The sequence below is a fragment of the Apis cerana genome, linkage group LG7 (genome assembly GCF_029169275.1).
Source record: "Apis cerana isolate GH-2021 linkage group LG7, AcerK_1.0, whole genome shotgun sequence".
NCBI classification, from domain to species: domain Eukaryota; kingdom Metazoa; phylum Arthropoda; class Insecta; order Hymenoptera; family Apidae; genus Apis; species Apis cerana.
Genome location: NC_083858.1, coordinates 13,165,437 through 13,191,226, shown reverse-complemented (window position 1 = coordinate 13,191,226; position 25,790 = coordinate 13,165,437). Strand labels below are relative to the sequence as shown.

The 25,790-nt window shown below is 30.9% G+C and overlaps 2 protein-coding genes and 1 long non-coding RNA gene across 8 annotated transcripts in view; 2 read left to right on the top strand and 1 right to left on the bottom strand.

Moving 5' to 3' along the window:
- The first annotated feature begins 186 nt into the window (after positions 1–186).
- On the top strand, positions 187–5,928 carry LOC107999393 (uncharacterized). The gene is made up of 8 exons (XM_017059193.3): positions 187–530; positions 931–1,523; positions 1,601–1,930; positions 2,024–2,092; positions 2,203–2,758; positions 2,849–3,107; positions 3,211–3,396; positions 3,498–5,928. Exons 1-8 carry the CDS (start codon positions 374–376, stop codon positions 5,137–5,139), a joined length of 3,792 nt encoding a protein of 1,263 aa, XP_016914682.1. The 5' UTR covers positions 187–373; the 3' UTR covers positions 5,140–5,928.
- A 1,557-nt stretch (positions 5,929–7,485) lies between these two features.
- LOC114577733 (uncharacterized) lies at positions 7,486–12,225 on the bottom strand. The gene is made up of 2 exons (XR_003698023.2): positions 11,827–12,225; positions 7,486–11,009 (listed from the first exon to the last, which is right to left on the bottom strand). It is a non-coding gene; the product is annotated as an uncharacterized LOC114577733 (long non-coding RNA).
- A 2,237-nt stretch (positions 12,226–14,462) lies between these two features.
- The window catches only part of LOC107999414 (multiple C2 and transmembrane domain-containing protein), a 28,306-nt gene continuing 16,978 nt past the window's right edge, over positions 14,463–25,790 (top strand). For 3 of the 6 annotated variants that reach the window (XM_062077371.1, XM_062077370.1, XM_062077368.1), the window contains exons 1-4: positions 14,465–14,643; positions 20,756–21,055; positions 24,588–24,959; positions 25,450–25,725. In XM_062077371.1, the coding sequence (XP_061933355.1) occupies positions 20,998–21,055; positions 24,588–24,959; positions 25,450–25,725 (706 nt within the window). In that variant the 5' untranslated portion in view covers positions 14,465–14,643; positions 20,756–20,997. Of the gene's footprint in view, positions 14,652–20,755; positions 21,056–23,097; positions 23,356–24,587; positions 24,960–25,449; positions 25,726–25,790 lie in introns of those variants that run through there. The other 3 variants (XM_062077369.1, XM_062077375.1, XM_062077376.1) reach the window with 3 other exon arrangements.

The window sequence follows — 25,790 nt, the reverse complement described above, 5'->3', positions numbered from 1 at the left end:
TTTTCTTGTGGGATTGAAAGAGTTTTTTTGAACGTTATAAGCGTCGTAAAAGCGGTGTCTTAAGCGTGTAGATTACACGAATACTGATTCAAGTGATTTTCAGAAATTTCTATTGTTTTCTAAGCGAAACAACATTCGTGGAACTAAAAAATGTTATTATAAAATAGAGAATAAAATGGTTTGATTCGAATGAATATTTATGAGGTTAATTACCCGAGCGATTGATATAGTGGCAATATTACTTGGTTAGGTTGATTGACTAAGTAGGCATACCTATGATATCCGATCAACATTCCACGTGTTCCTCTCGGTGGTTCACGTTAAAACGTGACATTGGATCAAGTTTATAAACAGCACATTGTTTTAATCCATAATGGCGACAAGTGATTTTGATGTAGAGCTCTTTGAGCGAAGACTTCATACATTGAAGGATTCACAGGAGTCAATACAAGGTCTTTCAGCTTGGTGTTTAGAAAGGAGACAACATCATAAGAAAATTGTAGCTACCTGGTTACAAGTTTTAAAGAAGGGTAAGTTTATATTTATTTCAATATAAAATTGCATTATTATATAGTTTATTATATAGTCTAATTTTATTGCATTTTTTTTTGTTTACATTTAAAAGTATAGATTGCATTATGTTATGCGTAATCAAAAATAGAATTATTTTTTAAAATTTTGTAAACAGTAGAAATTAAAAAATTTTATTAATAAAATATTTAATTTTAAAATGAAATATGTATATGATTAAACATAAATTTAGTATTTTATTAATAATTAGATCTAATTTTATTTCAATTTTTATTATGAATATATATTTTTATGTAAATGTTTATGTATAATTTACTTAAATATTTTTAAAATCATTGTTGAATGGTGTTTAATTAATTGTAACTTATTGGATGACAATGATGTTTTCTTAAATAACAGTAAAAGTTGAGCACCGGCTTACACTATTTTACCTGGCAAATGATGTTATTCAATACTCTAAGAGAAAAAATTTTGAATTTGTGGAATCATGGGGCACTACTTTGCAACGAGCAACGACTATGGTTAGAGATGAAAAAGTGAAACATCGTATATTAAGGATTTTCAAAATTTGGGATCAAAGACAAGTATACGATGAAGAATTTCTCGCAGATTTGTCAGGATTAATTTCGGCAGCACCAAAAAAGAAATTAGAACCTCAGCCAACAGTACCACCTGAAGAATTTCAAGCTGCCTTACTTATCTCTACTATGAGATCATGTGCTACATTAGAACAAGCAACTGATGCCCGATTAAGAGATTTACGTGAAAGTAATATAGATATAGAAAATGCAGAAGAATTATGTGCTTCTTTAAAAGATAGAAGAAGGGTTGAAGATGCAGAGAAAGAAGTAGATCTAGCAGTTAGAAATGTTGAAAATTATGTTCGTGCATTAGAAGCAGAAATTAGAGAAAGAACCCAAGTACTTGAACTATTAGAGCAAGCTGATCAATTTTATGAAACTCAAAGAGGTGAAGTGAAAATAGTTACTAATGTAAGTATAATAAAAAAAAATGATATTTATTATACTTACTAATATTTTTTAATATTTTTAATATCCTTCATTAATAGGCATACAGAAATTTTGGTAGTCGCGTAAAAAATTTGAAGAAAAAATTGGATGAACTTTTACCAACATTAGTTTCACCAATTCCATCACCAGATATAAATGCCCCATCTCCAAGTCCTGATAGTGATATCGAACTTCCAGGAGAAGAAACTCAATCTCAAAATCAATTAGGAATGATAGATGTAGCACCACCATCTATGTATGGTTCATATTCACATGATTATGATCCAGTGCCTGTACCAGCTCCAGAAATGGGTCAAGTTAATGATTCTGGTGATTTTACTAATAATTTTTCATCTTTTATGGGAGGAAATGTGGATTTTGGTAATATGGTAAGATAGATTGTTGCTTATATAATTGAATTGAAAGATTATATAATAATTTTAATAAATATTGTCATAAATTATTTGTTTTTCATTTTAAAGAGAAATATATTTAATGAAAGATCATCAACACCTACTGGAATATCACAGCAATATAACGACTCAATAGAGGTATATTTTAATAAAATAAATATTTATCATAATATACATAAAATATATATTAATAAAATATGCATTAGTTAAAACATTAATTAAACATTATAAAAATATTATTTTACTAGGCTAAACCAATAGAGGTAATCAACATGAGACCCTCCAAAAATGAAAGTAATAGCGCGGATTTTAATATCTCTAGTTTTTTAAAAACTGTTCTTCCTTCTTCTGATGGAACACAAGATCCTGGTGGTATTCCAGGTCTTGGTTTAGATATTCCAGAATCACGAGTAGAGTCACCACAGCGTTCGAATTATAGACATTCACCTGTGTTAGGGCAGCATTCTGTAACTCCTGTGATGTCAAGAATTATGGGTAATCAGAATGCACCTATAGGTGTAAATACTTGTCCAATAACTCATAGTACTCCATTACCTGTTCGGAATTTATCAGGCGAATCGCATACTCCTTCACCATACTCCAGTCAAAACAGTCAAAGTAACATTACTGTACCTTTTGATGGTCCTACTAATAATAACACTGTTAATCCTTTACCACCTCCACCGTTACCTCCGCCTATTTTTCTTGACGATGAAAATTGTTATAATAAGTTACCACCAAAATTTCCTACATGGACACCTCCAAATGAAACTATAAAGGAACCAGCCAAATGGGAAGAAAAGGGTATGAATTTATATTGGATGTAATAAATAATAATTCGACATCATGCTATTATAAATTTATAACGTATATTAAGTTTTATAAAATTTGTAGGAAAAAATAGTATGAATCCAACTTGGCCTGGTGAATGTGATGAAAAAACAAAAACATGGATGGACGGTGATACAGATAGATGGGACTCTAATAATGAATCTACATGGACTAATATTGTGAGAGGAAAGAACGAAATTCTATCCGAAACGCCAGAATCACCACCCATGTATGAAAAAGCGGGATTTACAGATCCAGTTGAATATGATGATTCTCAACCGCAAGAATCTCTTTTGAGTACCGCCGGAGATGTAGATCATAGGTAAAAAATTTAATAAAAAATTTAAATTAAATTATGTAGATTTTAAGAAAAAAGAAAAAAAGAAAAAAAGAAAGAAAGAAAAAAAGAAAAACGTCTTCCTTAGGGTAATACCAATTCCAATGACAGTGGAAAATCAATTACCATATCGTTTAATGAAAGCAGCGGATGTTGACCATCGTAATTTAATTAGCTTAACAGGAAGTCCAGCAAATCATAATGTTAACGATACTTCTATGAATGTGATATCGAATAGTAACAATTTGTGGTCTACCAGCGATCAGGATTACCGGTAAGACAATAAAACTTTTAATTACTAGAATCTGATAGGATTATGTTATAGTAATTTTTTTTTCATCGTAACAATCTCAATACTTTATAATGCGTAATCAGGCAACACATGCAACCGGGCGATATCGTGGAAAGTGTTGACATGGAAATGTCGGATGATGAAACTGACAGTAAGCCAAAAGGAAGGGTGTTGGTTGACGTGCGATCGCAAGATAGGGACATGAGAGTCGGTAATCCATCAGCATCTTCGCAACACATGGATATGGATATGCGAATGATTCCGCTTCCCGCAGGCCAAATGCCAGGATCGCATGGACAAATTATGCAAGATGTACATATGATGCATTCAGGACCTCCACCACCTCCACCTCCACCGCCACAATTTCATCCAGGTCAACCATCTTTTCATCAAGATCAAACAGATTTTCGACATAATTCCGCTACAGAATTCCATCCAGCTCAAACAAATTTCCATCAGAATAGACCACCGCCAAATTTTATTCAAAATCAGCCAGATTTTGGTCAGCAAGACTTTCATCAAATGCAACCAGAATTTCCAAAACAAGAATTTGAATATCGTGAGAATCATGCTTTACGACCTAATCAAGAATTTCTTGGCGAGCCACAAATGCGTGGGAGGTATTCTCAACCAGTCGATCATCAACATCGAGATATTGGTTTTCATCGGAATGATCGAGGAGGTCGTGGTGGCCGTGGATTTGCGAGAAATCGACGGGATAGATACTCGGATGACCATAAATCGAGAAACATTCAAAACAACCGTAAATCTAGAACTCAAGAACATCAAAGATCTTCGCCAGAAATTTTACCCAATAGTAGACCTCTGTTAGTACCAGCACCGGATACTGTTGTCATAATCGACGAAGAGGGTATGCCTATAGGATTACCTAATGAGAAGGAAATAGCAGCAAATGTAGAACATCCTGTGGATACGGAACAAGAAGAAAATTGTCAAGATCGTAGATTGTCGCATGGTACGCCAAATTCACGGGAGCTCGACCAGCAGTCCATTTATTCAAGTGGTTCGAATCTTGTTCATGAACATGAATCCGAGCCACCGGTTGCGGAGTCGGACGAACAACAACCAACGATGAACCAAGTGACCGTTGTACCCGTTATAACGGATTCTAAAGACTCACAACATAATCAATACGTATCTATTTCCGAATATGAGGAACACGTTGAATCAGAAGCTATGATATCGGAAAAAACTTGCGAGAGTAGCGGATCGATTGAAAATGCCGAACAAGATATTAACTTCGATCAATCTCAACAGCAACAACAACATATATCGGATCAATTAGACGATCTTGGAAACTCAATGCCAAGTAACGAATTGAAGAGACCGTCGACAAATGGCAACTTTGATGAGAACGATGTTAGCTCTAGTAAGAAGAGACTTTTATCGAATGGTCCTCAGACTCCAACCGAGACTGATGCAGGTTTGAACGGGCCTATACCACAGGTATCGGCAGAGTCACATCCGGGGATATACGATTTTGAAGGACCGAACTTTCGACCACGTCTTAGTGGTCCTGTTCCATTTCCTCCATGGAGAGGGGGCCTACCAAGGGGTAGAGGGTTCAGAGGTGGTCCCAGAGCTCCTTGGATGGATAGAGGTCCTCGCCCTGTAATTGGTAATTTTATGCCTAGAGGATTGAAACGCGGTGGACAATTTAGGGGAAATGGTTTCAGAGGTCGGGGACGTGGTAATAATTGGTAGAAAGTGCATGAATTTTCGTTTATTATATGCTCGAAGGAAATGAAAATGAAAAAAAAAAACTTTCGCTGCAATTTTTACCAAGAAAAAAATTTGCACCGCTTTTGACAACATAACGAGAAGAAAACAACCGTTTTTTCTATTCTGTACATATACTTGTTAAAAATATTATTAAACGAAGGAAGAAGACTCATCGTCGGAACGTCATGTAGGACTGGGACATTACTTTGCGTGCGTCTCTTAACATGTAGATGGGAAAATGGGGGCAAAGACGATATAATGACGTAATCTTCTTTGTGAAGATTCACGCTTCTGTGCGATTAATTCGCCTATATACATATATAAATAAAAATATAGATATATAGATATATGAAGAATGTACACGTACACATTTAATGCGTTCTCTCTCTCTCTCTCTCTCTCTCTCTCTCTCTCTATGTCTATGTCTCTATGTCTCTGTCTCTGTCTCTCTCTGTCTCTATCGCTATTTTCTCTTCGAAAAACTTCATTCGATTTTCACATACATGTACACACATTTGTTAAAAATTTAGATGTATTATTGAAGCGGTACTTTTGACGCCTTTAATACAACGTTATCATGAACATTTCCAATCAGTGATGATATAAATATCGATTTATATATCATAAAAAAGATTATAATGATGTATTGATTATAATGGTGTCGATAGATTGTCGCTTCCGTAATAATCGGTATTATCTTTTAGGATTTTATGTAAGACAAAAGAAATTTCTGTTTTACTAAAAAAAAAAAAAAAAGAAAAAAAAAAGAAACTTCTGTATGTGTTATTACAAGTACAAGCATAAAAAAGAAAAAAATAATCTCCGTCAGGTGGGTTGACCTGTGAAAATGATTTCGTAATTTGAAGTTTTGATTTGATTCTTGATCCCTGCACAATACAGGAATCAAAATCAAAGGTGCGGCTTGTTTAAAACAAGAAAGGAAAAAAAGAGGAAGAGAACTCTTTTTTTTTTTTTTTTTTTAGAATTCGTTTCACGGGTCGCTTCTTTTTATTCACTTGCCTCTAACCGTAAATAAACATCAATTGCCTGTTTTCTTTATCCACCTGTCTACGCTTCTTATTAATTTCGTCGAGGCTCGTTTATAAACAGGCATATGTCAATGAATCTTGAAAGTGTATTAATAAAAATACAATGTTTATGTTCTGGTCCACTTCGTACATTTCCCCCATTTTTTTCTAAAATGTATGCGTAACGTAATAAGTCTCATATACGCGGTTATTATTATTTCATTTTTATAGAGAAAAGAAAAGAGACAAAAATATTAAAAAATGAGGAAAAACTGTAAAGATTATTATGTATTAAGCGAAATCGCAAAATCGAATAGAAGAACAGGTCAATAATGAATACCTGTCCCCGATGTACGATGATGATTCGTATTTTGTTTTTGTTTTTTCCATTGCGAAGGAACAAAGACTATTGTACGGGAAAAAAAAAAAAAGAAATTTAACAAATGAATTTTGTTAATAATGATTCGTTTGCTTGATCAACCTGTTTTCTTTTTCCGTTTTGTTTCGTGTCTTTTTTCCTCCACTTCGTCGAATATTTTCATACATTTCAGTTTACCTGATTTGAAAAAAAGAATAGAAATGATAAAATGTCGATGGAATATTTTTTACAAAAAATTGTAAAGCTATGTTCTTGCGTATATGTATATGTGTGTGTATTTACACAATATATATATGTAATTATGAATATACGCGACTCGACCGACAGCAGTTCCTTTATCTAATTATAAGTTTATAAATATAAGTTTAAGCGTTTAAAATTGATTTTGTGTAAATTTTGAATGTTGATATTATTTTGTACGAATCTCATAATAGGAGAGAAGTTGGAGGAATTTTTGTAACAAATAGTAATGTTTTTTTTTTTTTTTTTTTATTATATAAATTCAATTGACGAGCAAACGCATCATTAGAAAAGAGCAAAGAAAATATGTAGATATTGATAGTGAAACGCACAGAAAATAAGTATAGCAAGATAAATCCTTGGAAAATTAATTATGATTGTTTAATAAAACATTACAATCTACCGAGGACCTTGCCACCACGATCGACAAACGTAATCCTGCTTAATGTATATTGTATTTTTTTTGTACCCATTTATTTAACCCTTTAAAGCATTACGTGATCAACAGGAAAAAAAAAAGAAGAAAAAGAAGAACGTTTTATTTTCTCTATTTACAATGGTTTCTGGTAGAGAAACTAAAGCGTCGATTTTCATTATTTCATTTATGAATTCGCAGGTGCGATCATTGTAAATTTGTAGATCTATAGTTTTTTCTCCTTTTTCTTCATTCGATCAATGATCTTTTTTTTTTTCTTTTTTTTTTTTTTTTTAATTCGTGCATTTTAATCATTTAATCTAATAATTTAATTAAGAAATTGCTTCGTTTTAAAAATTTATTTTATTAAATTCGAAATATTTAAGAACTTATCGATCATTTGATCTATAAAAATTTTATTTTTTTTCTGAGACACGATTCTTTTTTTCTTTCTTTTTTTGCTTCTTTTTTTTTATATATATATATAAAGAATAAAAATGTAGATCGTTATTTGTAAATTGAAAAAGTCTGTCGTAGTTCTTTTATTGATTCATAGTGTTTTTATTATTTGAAATCTCTATAGATCTACGTTATTCTTCTTTTCAGTCACGAAAAATCGATTTTTTTGGTTCTTTGTTTCGTTGTCCGTGGTTTGACGGTAATCGCTCGAGAGATAAATTCTTTTTTTTTTTTTTGTTCAAATATTTTTTATTCATTCTATAATATCGGAATATTGAAATTTTTTAATTATTTTTTGATTATAATTAAAAAATATTTTATCGATTATAACATAATAAATACATACACTTACTCACTAGTCAATGTATGTATTTATGTAAAATTAATTATAAAAACCTTTATTATCGCTTGTAAATGTATTCATTTATTAGATAATGCATTCATTCATGTACATAACTTTTTAATTTCATTATTTACGGATACATTTACATTATTAATATTACCATTATTTTGTGGATGTTTATGCATTTATTTAGAAATTTAAATGTGCAAAAATGTACAGAATATATATGTATTAAAATATATACAAGATATCCAAATATCAAATATTTTAATTAATTATTAATAATATATTTATAATATTTTAACGACAAATATATTTTGAAACAAATTTTTATTCCTTCAGTTGTGCTCAAAAATATATGAAATAAACGAATGTTTTTGTATAAACATCCATATTCCAATTATTCTACATTACATATTTTTATACGTCATATGATCTATCAGTAAAAATTTTATCACTTATGAATATTTATTTTTGCAAATTGTATGCGCATACAAATGACTGTAATAAGCGTAATATTTACTGTAACAGATTCATTTCATTGTTGTGAAATAAGTTAAATTACTTAAATTGACGATCGATATTATCTCCTTTTTTTTTTTTTTTCGAATGCTTTAAAGGGCATAAAGAGTCCCGGTGAATTCGAAAGAATGTGGCGGCGTTATATATTAATTTGTACATAACAAAGCGTGATAAATACGAATATATATATATATATATATATATATACATATAATACTTGTAACACGAGCCGTTACGGAATGCCCGAACGGAATGTATGAAATACATATTGTACAGTTTTTAGCGTTATCATTACCTTTCTCTCCGCGCATAGAACAAAGGCAGAAGAAAGGATCTCTCCATTTTAAATGGTTCTTCGCTATTTTAGCACTGTGTACTACGCTTCTTCCTCTTTTCGAATCTTTTTCAAACTATTGTAACCGAATCATCGGATGAGAATTGAATAAAATCTAATTGCGTGCAAATGTATCTCTCTGCTTGAAGTAACGCGTGAAGTGAATTGCGTGTAATTGCGTTTTTGGCCACGAAATTTTCCGATTTCCTTTTGCGATTTCCAGCTGGACAATCGATCAATTTTCGATCGAGGATTCAACAATTGACGTAAATTATTTTTTATTATTATTATTTTTTTTATTCTATTGCTAAAGCGATCATTTGTTTTTATCAGATCGTTTGTACGGATTTGATCGCAAAGGGTGATCCAATAGGACGATACGAAGTAAAGAATCGAGAGATATGTAATATATATAGATAGTATTACGAATGAAACGATATGTAATGTAAATGTGTAAATACATTCGTGAAAAAATTGGAAAGTTAATTTTGGCAGCTCGAGTGATTTGTTCCGCTACGTTACTTACATTGCTTTTGAAAAAAGTCTACGAAGTTGGAATTTATCCATTGAATTCTTTATCCGCGAGGCTGCGTGTGTGATCGTATCGATTTTAGCTGGCAAGCCGTACAATGCATTATGTGTGCGTGATTTAAGTGTTCCACACTTGTCTAGCATCAGGGACTTTCGTGTCATTTCCCTTACGACGAGTATGTATGTGTGCGTGTATATTTATGAGTATGATTTCAACGAAAAAGAAAAAAAAAAATCAGATAGAAATACATACAATTCATGTAGCAATGTAATCCAAAATGTTGCGAAATATTTTTGCGAAACGAACGTGTAAATATATATTCTCGAGAATCGCTTGTTTTAAAGGCAATTGCAATTTGTTTCCCGATAAAATAACTCTTAAGTGAAACTTGTACGACAGTCATCAGACAATTTATACACCTCGGACTTCCTTTCTCGTATCTAACAGTTTAGCAATAATTATTTCCAATAATCCTTTTATATTGTGAATTTTTTCTTTTTTCTTTTTTCTTTTTTTTTTTTTTTTTAATATCGACAACATTAACATTTTATAGCATGTAATTTTCTAACTTTCTGGATTTTCTTTTCTAAAACGAATCAATTATGTGTTGTGTATACAACAAAAGTTGAATAAACGATAGAGATATAAACAGAGATTAAAAAAAAAAATCCGTTAAATCCTGATAACGATAACCTGGAAGTTGTAGCGTTCGTTATTACGTTCCGCCATGTAACTGCATCGGTCAAGTTTCATTCGAGCGATTTTATCGCGATACAAGAGAAACAAAAGTGATGTTACAAATGTATGGGAGTGATAATTGAGCGATGTATATAGCAGAACGTAGATCGATCGTGCGATTATTTACAGGAGTGTATAACGAAAAATTGCGAAACGTTATGCGAGTAAAGTGCCTTCGCTCAAAGTAACAATTATTTTCGCTTCATTATTGGAAGTTTATTGCTATTTTCTTATCTATTTGATTATTTGCTTTCATTTCCTCTTTAAATATGTTCATTTGCCTGTCGATATGCATATCGCACGTTTTTAATGATCGATAATTTTTTGATTATTATTATTTTTCCAATTTTATATCTTTATGTCCTGAAAATATTTGTTATTGATTAAATGATTATATATATTATACGATATACAAGTTTGTTTTAAAAGAAAAAAAAAAGAAACGAGAAAAACATCGACAGGTGAATACGCGAAGAAGAAAAAAGACGAAAAGTATGGTTCTTTATAGTTTTTTTAACATAATACTTCAGAACTTCTGATGTACTAAGCGCAGAGGCAATCGATCTGAAGTTCTATTAATAAGTCAGACTCGATTATCCCGGACGATAATCTCGTAAAGTAGGCTATTCTTTAATTATTTAATAATAGATCATCAATGAGTTTTATATTCTATCGTAAAACCGTATTCTGCATACCGTGTATGCTGACGATATTTTTTGTACCTTATCCGAATAAAATGGGGTCGAATTTTTATTGTGATCACCATTTATATATATATATATATATATTAGTGATATCCTGTGATCTCATAGGAACTTTCAGTTATAAAATCCCGCAGAAAAAGAGGGGAAAAAAAGCAAAGCTGTAAAAATATAAATATAATGTATATATTATATATTATATTTGTATAAACGTGTAATATAATATATTCAAAATAAATACGTAGATAGTTAAATAATATCGAAGTTCGATGAATATATATATATATATTATATACATTGCACAATCGTTTTATGATTATTGTTGTCTTTATCTTAAGGCACAATGTACAAAAAGAAATTATAAAAAAAAAAAAAAAGAAAGAACAAAAATTTTTTTGTAGTAAGCAAAGCTGTTTAATTGTTGTGCTATGTAATTCATGTTACGTTTTCGTTATTACAAAACGATGTATCACAATATTGCGGTGGTGAAGTGTAAATGCGTCAACCTCGAGGGCTTCACAGAAATACCTTTGACCCTATGGTTGACAAGCGCTTCTTAAGTAGCGCTTCGGTCACATCTCTGTAATTGATGGGATTAAATGCAAAGGGAATGCAAGTTATGAGTTACTAAATAGTTCAATACTCGAATAATTATTAATATTAGAAGTATATATTTTGAAAATTTTCTATTTTCTCTTTTAATATTATTTAATAATTTATAGTAAATGTATAATGAATTTAATTTTATTCAAAGTTTCTCCATATTATTCATCTTTGCATTTAATAACATTAAAAACTTTTTATTGATATGTAATTCTGTTATTTCTATGAAATTTTCTAATAGATATTTTAAAAAGTTATATACATCGTTTATATAATGATAGAATTACAAAAGAAAGTATTCTTTTGTTATTGTATTAAAAATGATACACCCTTGTTCATCGATGCGCCCTCTTTAGAAAATATTTGCAATCAAACCTTTCAAATTTCCAGAGTTCCTTGAATATAGGTTATTTATAACAATATGTGATAATAGAGCGTAGAATAATTAAGTGATGCTGTATAACAGTTATGCAATGCATAAATTGTAGTTTATTGACATTGCATTGTTTGATACGATAATCAAACATTATTGTGTCATAATTGGCTCACATTCACGTTATTTGTCCATATGGCCTGTTGCCAAACATAGTTGCCAACATTAAAAACATTGTTACATCTGCTGCGTAAAAAATGCTTTATAATTAAAACTTAAAATGTTTATGATCCATGATCAAATTTAAAGTAAAATTATATCAGAAAATTTGATGAAAACTTTCCTCAGATAAAAATATTAAATTCTACCTTAGTATGTAACCTTACATATGAATGTGGCAGAGTGCGCTGACTTACAATGGTTTTATCATTGTCGGTAATTCAGATTCATATATATTGACTTTTGTTTGAAAAAATATTACAAGCAATCATTAAGATTTCATGATTTCGAATTTTAAAAACGAGATTTAGAATATATAAAGGATCGAATCGTTATTAATTTCAAATATTCAAATTTTATAAATTATTTTGATAAAAATTACTTTTGATGAATATTAAGCCTAATAAAGAAGGTATGAATCTTATTTACAGGTTAATATAATAATTCACAGAATTACGATTATTTTTTTTATGATATTAATATATTTAATATTTTGTTAATGAAAAAACAAATTGAAAAAATGAAATAATTAGATATGTGTGTATAATATATATATTATTGACTCATAAATATAATTCGAAGGAAAATATCAGGAAAATAAATATAAGTATTATTTCGAAACTAATTTTATTTTAAATACAAAGTAATATTTTTTATGTTAAATAAAACAATAGCAAAATATATAATTTTTGTTTCAAATTAGTCTTTTAGACACAACGTTGCATAAAATAATAAGAATTGGACTATTTTCTCACTTCATCACATACTTCGTGGCCGACCGTTGAAGAAGATGATCTGTGATAAAATAAGGAGAATGTGACAGTTTCAAGCGGACAATAAACATCAAAGAAAAATCTGTAATGGTGTGCAAATTTAATTTTTTTAATGGAATATTTTTTAATAAGATGAATGTAACAAAGTTTGATTTAGAAAAAAAAATAAATGTCTCAGGAAAATACATGTAATAAAATTCTTATATTTATAAATGGAAATTTAAATATGATGACAATAAATTTTCTTTATTTTATATAAAAATTAAATATTTTTAATCTCATTTTTTTTAAAGCTTAGAAAAATTAGGACATTAGCAAAGTGCTGGAATTGCGTGCAAATATTATTTTAGGCGTGGTTCATTCTTTTAATCATTTTAATGTACTTTCCTTGATTAATAAAAATAGGAAATTTAATTTTGTATGACGTATTACGAAATATTTATACTCATTTTTTTTTAACAGAATTGAAAATTCTTCGAGAAAATCATAATTTTATTATGATTATATTTATAAATATATATTTATAAATATACTTTTAAATATAATTGAAATTAAGATTATCTTATTTAGATAAAAATGTCCTAAATTTAATACTTTGTAATCTTTTTTCATTTGATGCAATTGAAATGATAACTCGAACGTAATAAAATTTTATAAAAAATCGATAAATTGCAGATTACTCGAAGAAAATTGAATTTAAAATATGCAAAGAGAATGGACAACGAAGCTTTTTCTTGCGATGTTTAACAAGAATTATTCAGTTCCCTGTTTCTCATTCTACCAATTGTTCATTCTGTATGAACCCTCTTAAAAGCATCAAAATTTTGAAAGACGTTATTGCTTTTCCGGAAACATTGGCGCCGTTTTGTCGTGCGTATCAACTTCATCCACGTTGAAGCGTACATGTGCATAGTGATGGCATTGATCCTCTCCTTTGCTTGATGTCAATAGCCTTGGGAAAATATTGGCCACTTTGTAAGTGTTTAACAACTTGTTGATACACGTATATTTTTAAGTAATCTATTTTCATCTTTGTTTAACTTTGTTTTATCAAGAATTTTAAATTATAAAAATTATATTTGTAATGTAGGAAAAAAATTTTTTTTTTTAATTTCGATAAGATAAGAAGAAACCAAAATAAATATTGTGATATATATTACGATTTAAAATTAAAAATTATGGATGAAAGAACTTTGTATATTTATTTCGATATTTTTTATTTTTTTACTATTCAATTCATTATAGAATCGTAATCTTGTTAAAAAAAAATTATTTTTTTTTATATACATTTTAATTTAGTTTTCGTTTATTTCGTGTAAATTTTATTTTATATTTATATAACAATCAAACAAATTTTTATTTCATGAAAAATGATAACAAAATTTAAGCAACTCGATTAATTTATCAAGCAAGAAATTCGCAATGATACACACGCTTATACGATAAAATAATTTTAATCGAACCCATCGCTACCAACGTGTATCTCCATCTTTCGTAGGATGGTGGTTCGGTTGGGTCGATAGAGCCTCTTTCCTTCTCAATCGCTCTCATTACGCGTCATATATTCTCTTCTCGTCGTGACATTCTCCCTTCCAGTTCATTCTGCAAAGGGTGGGGAGTAGGAGTATCCGAGCAAGATGGGAAATCGCGAGTTCTGTCAGTGGCCTCTCGGACACGAAAGCGTCGGGTGTTCGAAGGATGATGTGTTCGTTTCATTTCTCCGTTGCTTTAACATAATTTCACGCGGATATTAAATTCTTGTGTTTCGTTATATCATTCGATAAGTGCAGCATTCGACGTCGTAGTGTTTCTCGAGGCGATAACAAGGTAATGTGGTACGTGGTACATATTTAAATTGCATCCCGTTCAATGTTATGTTTTTATAATAGAAGTGCACACTCATATACACAATATACACGATGAAATTCATTTGCATAAGAAACGAGATTCATGTGAAAGAATTGTTGTTTACTTTCTATGAAGATTTAGTGGTTTGCTATCGTAGTGATTAAAAAAAAAATGATTAAAAAGATAAAGAGGGTTAAAAATAGAAAATAAGGTCAATATGTGGATATGTGGATACGAGTGTTTTTATCAGAGAAAATTTGTATTAAAGAATGTTAAACGTAATATATGGTGATACGAGAACATATAATACATACACAATGAGAAAAAGAATTACGGAAATTGTTTTATGGCTAACGAAATTTCGCGTGAATTTTACCGGAAAAATTCCACAATCGATCGGAAAACTTGGAGGAAATTCGGTCGAAGCTTAAAGCACTTGGTATTGTCTCGAAAGAATCTTATTAGTACCGTGTTTATTTGATGAAAAGAACTATTTCTTTGCGGAAACTGAATTGAGGGAGAAAAAGATTGTGAGACCGGATACGAATGATAAAAAATGTAACTATGTTCATAGCGATAAAAATTAATATAATATAATTATTTTTTCTCGATTAACATAGTTGCATTATTAAATTTAAAATTTTTTTCTGTCTTTTTTTTTTTAACTTTGCTTTAAATAATTTGCTTTAAATAAACAAATTATGAAACATTTTAAAATATTTAGCATAACGTTGAAATTTAAATTGAATCTAAATTTTAGATTAAATTTAATGTACATTGTTGAGAATGTTAAATATAGATAGAGAGATTTTGATGAATAGCAAATTTTAAACGATGTGTGTCAAGTTTGTGAAATGAATGCTCGATATATCGTATTCTCGTACTCTTATAAAATGAGATTACAATCATGCTTTTTAAAAAATAATTGTAAGAATATAAATAATATTATTATATAATTAAACAATTTGCAAGAATAAGTGGAATTTTTAAAAACATTGTATTTGAAATACAAATGATATAGATTAGAAATAGGAAAAGGTTTGAAATTATGATTTATTCTAGAATTTAATTTTTTTTAACTATTAATATTATAAAAATTTTGATGTTTAATCTCTTCAAATTATTTATTTCCTGGCATGAGGAAAATAATTGTATATTTAACAAATTAGTTAGTTTTATGACATTGATTATATAATAAAATTTAAAAATTTATTCTATCTTATGATCGAATTTTTTTCTTTTTAAATAGATATAATTGTTACAACACAAAAAATTTCGATATTTGTTGAAATATTTATTTTTAAATTTTCAAACTTTCATCTTATAAATCTTATAATTCTTGAATTCTACTTTATAATAATTCTATTTTAATTAAAATTTATTAGAAAATAAAAAATAAAAATATTTGATGTTAGGAAAAGAATATTACCATATATACATACAATACCTACAATAGAATTACCTACAACTTATAATCACGTTTTACAATTTATTGTAATTTTTCTTTCTTTTTCTCTATGCATATATAAATATGAATACGTAAAGATCCAAACGTGATATCAAATGTCGATCCCCTCGTGTTTAGTTTGCTTCACGTAAAGTTTACTCGAAATCTTTCTTAGCATGATTGGATAAGGAACGTGTTTACTAAAAAAACAAGCGATCGAAAGCAAAGGTCGCTTCCCTTGTACATGCTACGCACATTAAAGGCGTGATATTCGTTTATCAACACATGGGGAGCACAAAGTAGTTAGTCTAATCGTTAAGAAAGCGCGCACAACAATACAACGTAATAATGTAAAAGGTTTTCTTCAAGTGGCATATAACTAGCATATATCGATCTGCTGATTTTAATATACTTGCTGAATATAATGAAAGAACGCATAAAATGTATGTAGAACTCGATTAGTTAATTTTCTTCTTGCTTTAGACTTAGTTCGATAACAATGGAAGGGAAGTTAAAAATTTTAACGAAAAAAAGATGTAGATTTAAAATATCAAAATATTAAAGTAAAAATAACAGTGGAAAAAGAAATTAATAACAGTTTTTTTTTTAATAAAATATTTTTTCATTTTAAGATATTTTTAAAATCATCGATATCAAGATTTTTGAAAGTCAGATGGATTGTAAACTATGAACGAATCTTTGAAACTCTCTTCTATTTAAAATTTAAATTGCACGCTGTCAGTCAGATGAGTTACATTCGTTCGGAAATTTCTATTAGTTCGGGCTCTTGAAATCAATCAAACTTCCGCCTATTTCCGTTTTCCTGTAATATGTCCTATCTCTGGAATATCGACGAACCTTTGGAATTAATAAGTGGGGGAAATAAACATTTTCTCCGATAATTTTTACAACAATTGACAGTGGCAAATGAAAATATTTTTTTCCAATTATCAAAAACAATGCAAACTGTTAAAAATTTATAATAACAATAAATATAATATGTTAATTAAATTAAATTGCTATTCTCGAGTACGGAGTTGCAACAAGATTGAAAGGCATTTAGTGATGACAAACATACATTTACTGATGAGTTTTGTTATCCTCGTATATTCTAATAAAGATACTCTCTGATTTTTAGTCCTTTTAATCATTATCTAATCGATTTTTCAATTTTCTTTTTTCTACAAGAAGAACAGAATAACAAATTTGTTTTGTATTTTCAAAATTTTCAAATCAATATGATATATATATTTAAATTATTCGATTAAATTTAATCTTTCTTTAAAAACTTTTTTTATAACCGAATTTCTACAAATGTTTTAATAATCGATAACAGACTTAACTGGAGTATCTTTCAGAGAGTCGAAGAAATTAACCGAGTTAAAAAGGAAATCGAATAGACCGATGACGACCGTTCTATAATCGTCCACTCGAGTCAACCTCAGATGTTTACCGAGTGGCATTACTTATTCCTTTGCGTTATTTCGTGAAATTTCACAACGAAATCCTCTTACTTTCCGTAGGAAACACGGGAGGCGCAGGGATCGTACTTCTTGTTTCAAGAGTCTCTTTCTCAGCTCTTCCAATCGGACGTTGAAATTAATTAAACCATTTGTGTTTTTTACTCTTGATTTGTGTGTTTTAAATTTACTTCCAATAAAAACTGTGTGCACAACTTTTTTACATAATTAAATATTAAGTATTGACGAAATCTTAACATTCAAAAGTGAGGAGGAATTTTATATAAAAATTTAATATAAGGCAATAACAAGAATTCATTTTATTGGAGTAGATTGATTTTGATAAATTTTTGAATAATTTAGACTGATGAATATCTTCCTACTGGAATTCTTCAATTTAGTCTCAACCAGTTTCTTCGTAATTAGAATATTAGCTACCACTTCACGTATAACGGATACTTAACTCTTGTTACTCTCTTGTACCTACACGACTCGTGATTCATCAAGTTCTCATCAGACCTCAATTTTGACATAGATTTTTCAAAAGATAGAGAAGAGTAGTAATATTATGCGAAGAGAGGATGAGATTGTGTCAAAAAGTTATCGTTTGGTTTATTCGGTAATTTTAATTTCAAGTCTATTTTATGGATTTTTTTTTCTTCAATAAATCGTAAAAGCTGCGAATTAAAATAATTCAGGCACCCTAACATCAATTATGGCAGTTTGTTATTATTCGAAGGTCAAACGTTCCCCCACGAACCTTTTAATTGATCAAAACGAACCCAACTGAAACCACTTTTATTAACTCAGTGAATCAATTAAAAGAGGTACTCGAACGTCTATCTAGGGATTCAAATGAGGTTATGTATTCTTAGTTTCCGTAGTGCCTGTGTTATTTATTTATCAGCTCGTGCTTCTTCTTCCAACTTCCGCTTCCTTTCCGCTATTTCACGTCGAAACCTCGAATTCGTTTCACAAGTTTCTACCGATTCAACCATTCTACGTACGTATACGTACAAAAGTTTCGTTATTATTATGGTAACGGCATACATCTTCTATCTATATAAGTTTTCATCGTTAAAACAAACGTTGAATCTATCAAAATAATCAAATGCAATATTTTTTAATTTTATTCTTTCGATTATCTTTTTTTTTTTTTAAATAGAAATATTTTCTATCGTAAAATTAACGTAACGTTGTTATTATTCGTTATAAAACAACATCATGCCATTAAAAGAGTTTGTTTTTGCACTTTTGAAATCGGTATTATAAATATCGGATAAGTTATGTACTAATAAATTGTTTATAAAAATAACCTATACACATTTGTATCAGGATACGTGCTATGTTTAGTCGAACCAAGGGATCGTGATAATATATGCGCATCCCCGATGCGCAGAGGATAAATATGTAGTATGAGCTACTCCCACCACTTTCTCTTTTGTTCCACGCACTCGTAACGCTTAACCTTACTGTTGTAACAGGGGAAACTTGAATATGAGATAATAAACGATTATTCCTTAATCTTAACTACGGTGACAAAATAATTGCACGCGTAATTACTTCCTCGTCAACTGAAATATTTCCTCTCTTTTTTCAATTTTTTTTCTTCTGTAATTTACTTTTAATTTTTACTCCCGAAACACGGAACTGTTTTGTAACTTTTATACGCAACAGATACATGCATTGTTAATTCGTTAAAAAATCGTTGAAAGTTCGAAGAGGCGGAAATTATATATCTTCCGCTTTCTAGTGATGCTAGCTAATAGCTCGTAAATTAAATAGAAATTTATACAATATTTAACCTATGTAAAAAGTATTTTTAGAGTAGCTATCAGTGGACGTTTAAACAATTCCTTTTCTTTGCGAACTAAGTAACGTAATATAACGTTACGTAATATTTGTTTTATGCTATTTCGGTTCGTGTAAATTTTATTATGAAAATAAATTTGTGTTCGAAAAGTAAATAAACACGTAGAAAATCATAGTATAAATTTTTACATAAAGATCTTTTGAAATAAAAGAAACAACGGATACGTTCAATTCGGCCTTGAAAAAAATCCTTTTTGACGATGATTCTTTTTTGTATGATGATATAATTGGTAGTGTATCGCTAATGTTATTTTATTTAGTAAATTTCGAAATACCTAAATCGATATTAATATATTGACGATACGTATTAACACTTGACAATGTGGAATAATATTAGCGTGTAACAACGTATTAACATTACAAACACACATCTGTCATCACATATATCCTTTTGAGAACATAAACAACGCATGTATTACACGTATTACACTTACTAATCAATAAGAGACGTGTATGCTGTATGCATGTTGTCAATTCTTCCTTTTACCATTCGCTCGTTAATTTTTCTTCCATGTCTACTATAAATCTAGCATACAAAAATACAGGTACAAATCGTTTCTCTACTTCTAATGAAAAGAGATTCATCCTGCAAACATATTTGTATTATATTATATTGCACAAATTACGAAACTCTGTAAATTCTTTTCTAAACACGAATCAACCGTTCTCACAATCTTGTTAATTAATTTTAATCAATAATCACGGGAAAATTCTTCTTCGTAAACTGTTATCACATTCTCACTTATCAATCCCTAGGAAATATTTAAATATATTTGTAATCTATCGCACAAAAGTTGTACATGTGCTTGTAAAAAATCCTTCTTTGTTTATCTATTTTATCCCAGCAGCATAAAATTTTTAAATTATTCGTTTCCGGTAAATCAATAAAATATTAAAACGTATACCATTTTCTTGCAAACGTGAAATTTCAAATATGATTCACGAAACGCTGTATTTAATCTCGACGAAAATTACATTTTATTATTCGATAAATATTGACGTGTATATATTAAAAATCAGGAATCGTCGACCAATAAAATTTACCACGCTGTTTGATAACCTTTTCCAATCCACGTTTACAAACGTTATTTCTCTCTCTCTCTGCAAAAAAAAAAACAAAGAGAAAATTTGATCGCTAAAAAAACTGTGATATTATCTTCTATCGTCATGATTGATTTATATATCTCCTGTTAGGATATACGTTTAACCGAAAAAGAGAAAGAGAGAAAGAGAGAGAGAGACAGAAGCGAGTGTACCCTTTTAAACGATATTTCAAAAAACAAAGAATTCAGATATCGTATTGTTGTGTCAGTTGATCGAATCGAATCGAATCGAAAAGCATGGAGCAACCGTGGAACCGTGGTTGAATCCAGGGGATCCAGGATCGAGCCGAGTGGGGAACTCGGGATATGATGAGGCCGGTGGCTCCTTAGGTTCGTTGATCCTCCGACGAAATCATGGTGTCGGGATGCGGCGGACTGGCGCACTTCAAGAAGAGATTAAAGGCTCGCGAGCTGGAGCTTCGAAATACAAACCGCGTATTCGGTGGATAAGATGAGCAAGAGCGTCGAGCTACTCGCTGGGGCGGAGGACAGTGAACAGATACAAGCGGGTGAGTGCGTTAATCGTCCCAACGAATTTCTTCTCCCATTCTTTGATCAACGTCTCTTGTTAATTAATTGAAATAGGAAGGATCGTTCTAAGGATCGTTTTAATTTTAATATCGAGTTTTGAAATTGTCTGCTCGATGAATAAACCGAGGGAAAATAACATTGCTTGTTGTGCATTTCTCTTTGTGTTCCTGTGCTCTTCGTCTTCTTTTCACGATGCTTCTTTTTTTTTTTCATCGTTCCTATTATTTCTTTTGACATTTCTCTACGTATCTATCTCTCAACCTCTCTTTCATCGTCGAAGTCCTTTTTTTTCTTTCTTCGCTTCTTCGTTTGCATTGCTCCTCTCCTTGCCAAAAATTCCTCCCTTTTTCCTCGGTACACTTTTATAAGTGTTCCTCTTTTTATTCGTTAGAATTTTCTCTAAAAAAAGAAAAGTATCCGTAAAATTATTTTTTTGCGAAGGCTGAAGGAGAGAAGATTGATTTCCCGAGTACGGAAATTTTTCCAATTTCATCACGCGTGGTGGGTCGTAATTTAGGAAGATGGAAAGGAAGGAAGCTCGTGGGGTTGATGGATTGTTTCCAATCACATTCGGTATACGTGTGTTCGATCCACGTGAAATAATTGAAATTGGATCCCTTAAGGTAATTTAAACGTTGGAAGGAATGATTTTAGGGAAATGTGACTTTTGTTTCTCGCGAAACAATGATTTGTACAAGTTCAAGAGGCTAATGAAAATTATAATAAAAAGATGGATTATTTAGATCAATTTTTATTTCATAATAAGAAATCACGCAAGTGCTCGACAAATATATTTTCCAATGAATATCTTTTTTCATTCTGTATTACATTCTCAATATAATAAAACGTCAGATTTTTTTTAGATATATATATATATAATATAATGTTATTGCCAATTCGTGTAGGTGTAAATGTGTTTTTCTTGTACTCTGTATAAATCAATAATCGAACGTCTCTAATTCCCTATGTTATTTCCAATTTATCCCGAGCCTAATGGTTTTGCAGTTAAATGTCATCGTTTGTTCTCATTCCCTTCGTATTTTTAGAATGAATCGGCCGTACACGATCTCCGTTCAAGATAGCAAATGTCGTAAATTTTCAACACGTTCTCGTTACTTATCGATTATCCGCAATTTCGCTGATCGACTCTTTTTCGTACGGATGAATTTTCAAACGTACGCCGAAAACATGCTGAAAATGCAACGTAATTGTCTGCGACCGTGCGACAAATTGTCCTAATAGAATATCGATCGATGCTATCGACTTCCTCTTTTAAATAGAATATAATAAGTGAATATGAATAAGTAATTTTAGGAAATTTTGATTTGAAATTTAATACAGATTTATTCATTTAATAATCGCAATCGTACAGAGATAATATTTTTTATATCACATTTTATTATCATTTAATTTATATATTTTTATTATCGAATAAATTTTCCATCCATAAATAATTCGTCGAGACATATATTTTTTTTTTTGAACGCAACAAAATTGATGAATCAGAAATTGAATATGATTTTAATTAAATATATATAAGTATGCCTATCTACAACAAATAGATAAATCGTTCAAATAGACAGACGTTCTAGATACGTGAGTGGTAGCTTTGTCAAATGTCCCACTTTTATCCAGACTTTTCATATATCGGAACATATTTGTAAAATCGATGTAATAATAATTTTCAGTACCGTTTATATATTTAAGTGATATTACCGATTATAAATTTTTTGCAGACGATGCAATACGCTAATTACTAATTAATAAAAACGATAAATTGAATTTATTTGAGTAAAAATTGAAATTATATTATAAAATCGTATATCGTAAAATTATATACTTTTGATATATTCTTTAGTTGCATTCTTTTAGATACTGTTTCTCCTATTGCGCATATTCTGGCATTCCGTGTTGCGCAGGATCTTCCTTCCTTGTGTGTTCTCTCCTTTTCTTTCTCTTCCGCAATCTTCAGTTCACTTTTACACTTACCGATTGTCGGTCAGACCATCACAGTCAGTCTCGACATTCATCATTTTTTTTTTTCCTCGAGTTAATTTAGTTGCTCGTTTCTTTCTCTCGCATGCGATGCATTTATATTATATCTTTTTCGCTTATTTTACTCTCATCATCCATCACCAAAGTAATTTAAACGTTATTTGAAAAATATCGGGATCGAAGGAAATAAATTGTCAGGTGAATTTCTTATGTGGATAAGTGGTTTTTTTTTTCAAGATCCCGTTTTCCAGTTGCAGATAGGATATTATTAATTTCTCACAAGGTAATTTTGTCACAACAACAGTTTTATATTTCTGACTATGTACATATTGTGTGTATGAATCAAATATGATATAAAATTATGATATCTGCAAGTAACGTTTATCTGCATCTGACCTGACATCATTTTAACGACTTTGTTTTTTAATCATTAATAATTAAAAATTTTCTGAACGCAATAACGAACGTAATTTATCTTAAAATTTGAATGAACTCTAGTTAGAGAAAATTTCAATTACTACAATTCCAAAGACAATGATTTTCTTTTAAAGAGTTAAAACGATCGTTAAAAATATAGAATCTTACAGTTTAAAATGCTTTTTCGTTTATTTCGATACCGCTGATTTTTAATCGTTTAATTCAAGCCCAATGAAACTCCATTAAAATTAGAAAAACTTTGAATCGCTATAATTCCAAAGATATTAACTTTTTATCAACGAGTGAACGATCATTAGAAGCGCGAAACTTTACCCTTTGAAGTGCTTTTTCATTTGTCCCGATACGATTTCCAGTTCCCGAGATATCGTCGTGTAAAAAGAAAAGTATTTTTTTACCATTTACTATCTTTATCCTCGTCGCTTATCCCGTCCTTTCGTTTGCATCTCCTCTCCCTGATCTATCCCAAATCCTAGACAAGTAACAGACGAGATTCCTGGAAATTCCTATGTAATTCCTAGACAAACATTTGTACGCATTTCCAGGCAAAAATGTAGGTCACTGCGTCGTGGATCCATTCATGATCTCTGCACCGCGTGTTAAGCGCTATGTGCACACTTTGAGAGGTTATATCTCGGCAACCGATTGAGATATCGGGATAAATCAAAAAGTGATTTTTCGATGCCACGGTTTACTTTATTTCCTGACCGCGTTTTAATTGCATACATAATATGCCGCACAATTTTACTTTAACCTATCTCACTGCTATATATAACGAAAATTATTATTAAACGACGGTTTCTTTTTTTTAAATCTAGTGTTAAATTATCAATGCAATTAATATATCTATTTTAATGGCGTCATTATCACCATTAAATCGTCGTTAAAAATCTCCAACATTTCCAAATTTTAATGAAAAGCATTTTCGTAAAATGAAATTTCGCAATATTTTTTAAAAAGCTGCAAGAATCGAGGAAATATCCACTTTTAAATGTATTTCACGTACGATGTTAATTCGAATATTCGATGAAACTTTTTGCAACTTCTCGAACTTCTTTATCGGAAAAAACGTTTTTCCAGATAACGGTTTCGTGGAGGAGAGGTCTCGACTGAACTTGAACGGGAGCCGTCAGCTCTCGAAAAGCGCCACGGAGCTCCGGAACAACGACAGCGGTTCGCCGTCACGACGCGGTGAACAAGTCGAGTCGGGTGTCGTCCACCACCATCGCCACCATCGACACGCCACTTCGGTGGCGCAGCGTACGCACATCTTCTTCGCGACTTTGAAAAGCCGGTGGGGCCGCAACAGGAGCAAGGAACGGAAAAAGTCGAAAGATGGCGGGTTACCACATGGCGGGATCGAGTCCGATTACGCGGCCGATTACTCGTCCGAGCACAGCAAAAGCTCGTCGGCAACGCAGAGTCCAGCCAGGCACTGTCTCAATCATCCGGGTACGTATTCTTTCTCTCGTTTCCTCGTCGAAAGTCGCGGAGAATAATTTGACTTATTCTTTTATTCGATTGTATAATTTAGTAAGAGGAAAGAGGTTATAAAATTGAGGTTAAGAAAGGAGGGAAAAGCGACGACGAACGAATGGATGATTGATTAATTTTGAAAACGATATCGTGCAACTCGTTCACTCGTTTAGCTATATCGTTTCGCGTTAATCTGAAAGATTAACCGTGGATTTTTATCGCGTATTAGATCGATATTAAATTGCAAAGCTTTCGAGCGTGAGTTGATCGCCCGCTCGTTTCGTTTAACGGTGTTGCTCGTTGATCACCGTTATTCTACTCTCTTTTCAATTAGTTTCGCGTCAGTTTAAAATTCTGTACGAAAGATACAATATAAAATATAGCATCGAGCGATAAATTCGTTGGTAAAATCAATATTTGTTAAATGATAATTTGAAAGTAATTTAATTGGGAATAATTTTCGCAGAATCGCCGTTGGTATGCGGAGGAAGGCAGAATGTCGTGACAAAAGCGGAAGACAGTCCTGGAAAATACAGCGAGGCACACTCGAAAGGATCGTTGAGTTTCCAGCCGTCGAAAGACTCGAACGAGGAAGCTCGAGGGTCGATCAGCCAGGAAGATAGCGCATTTCTCCAGGAGGAACTCGCACGCAGGAGGGAATTGGCGTTGAGGCAGCATGCCTTCTTTCAGCTTCGTTTGCACATCAGAAGAGGGATGAATCTCGTTGCTATGGATAGATGCGGTGAGATAAACTTTTACTTTCTTCTTTTTTCTCAACAAAACTTTTCAAGTTTCTCTTATTTCGAT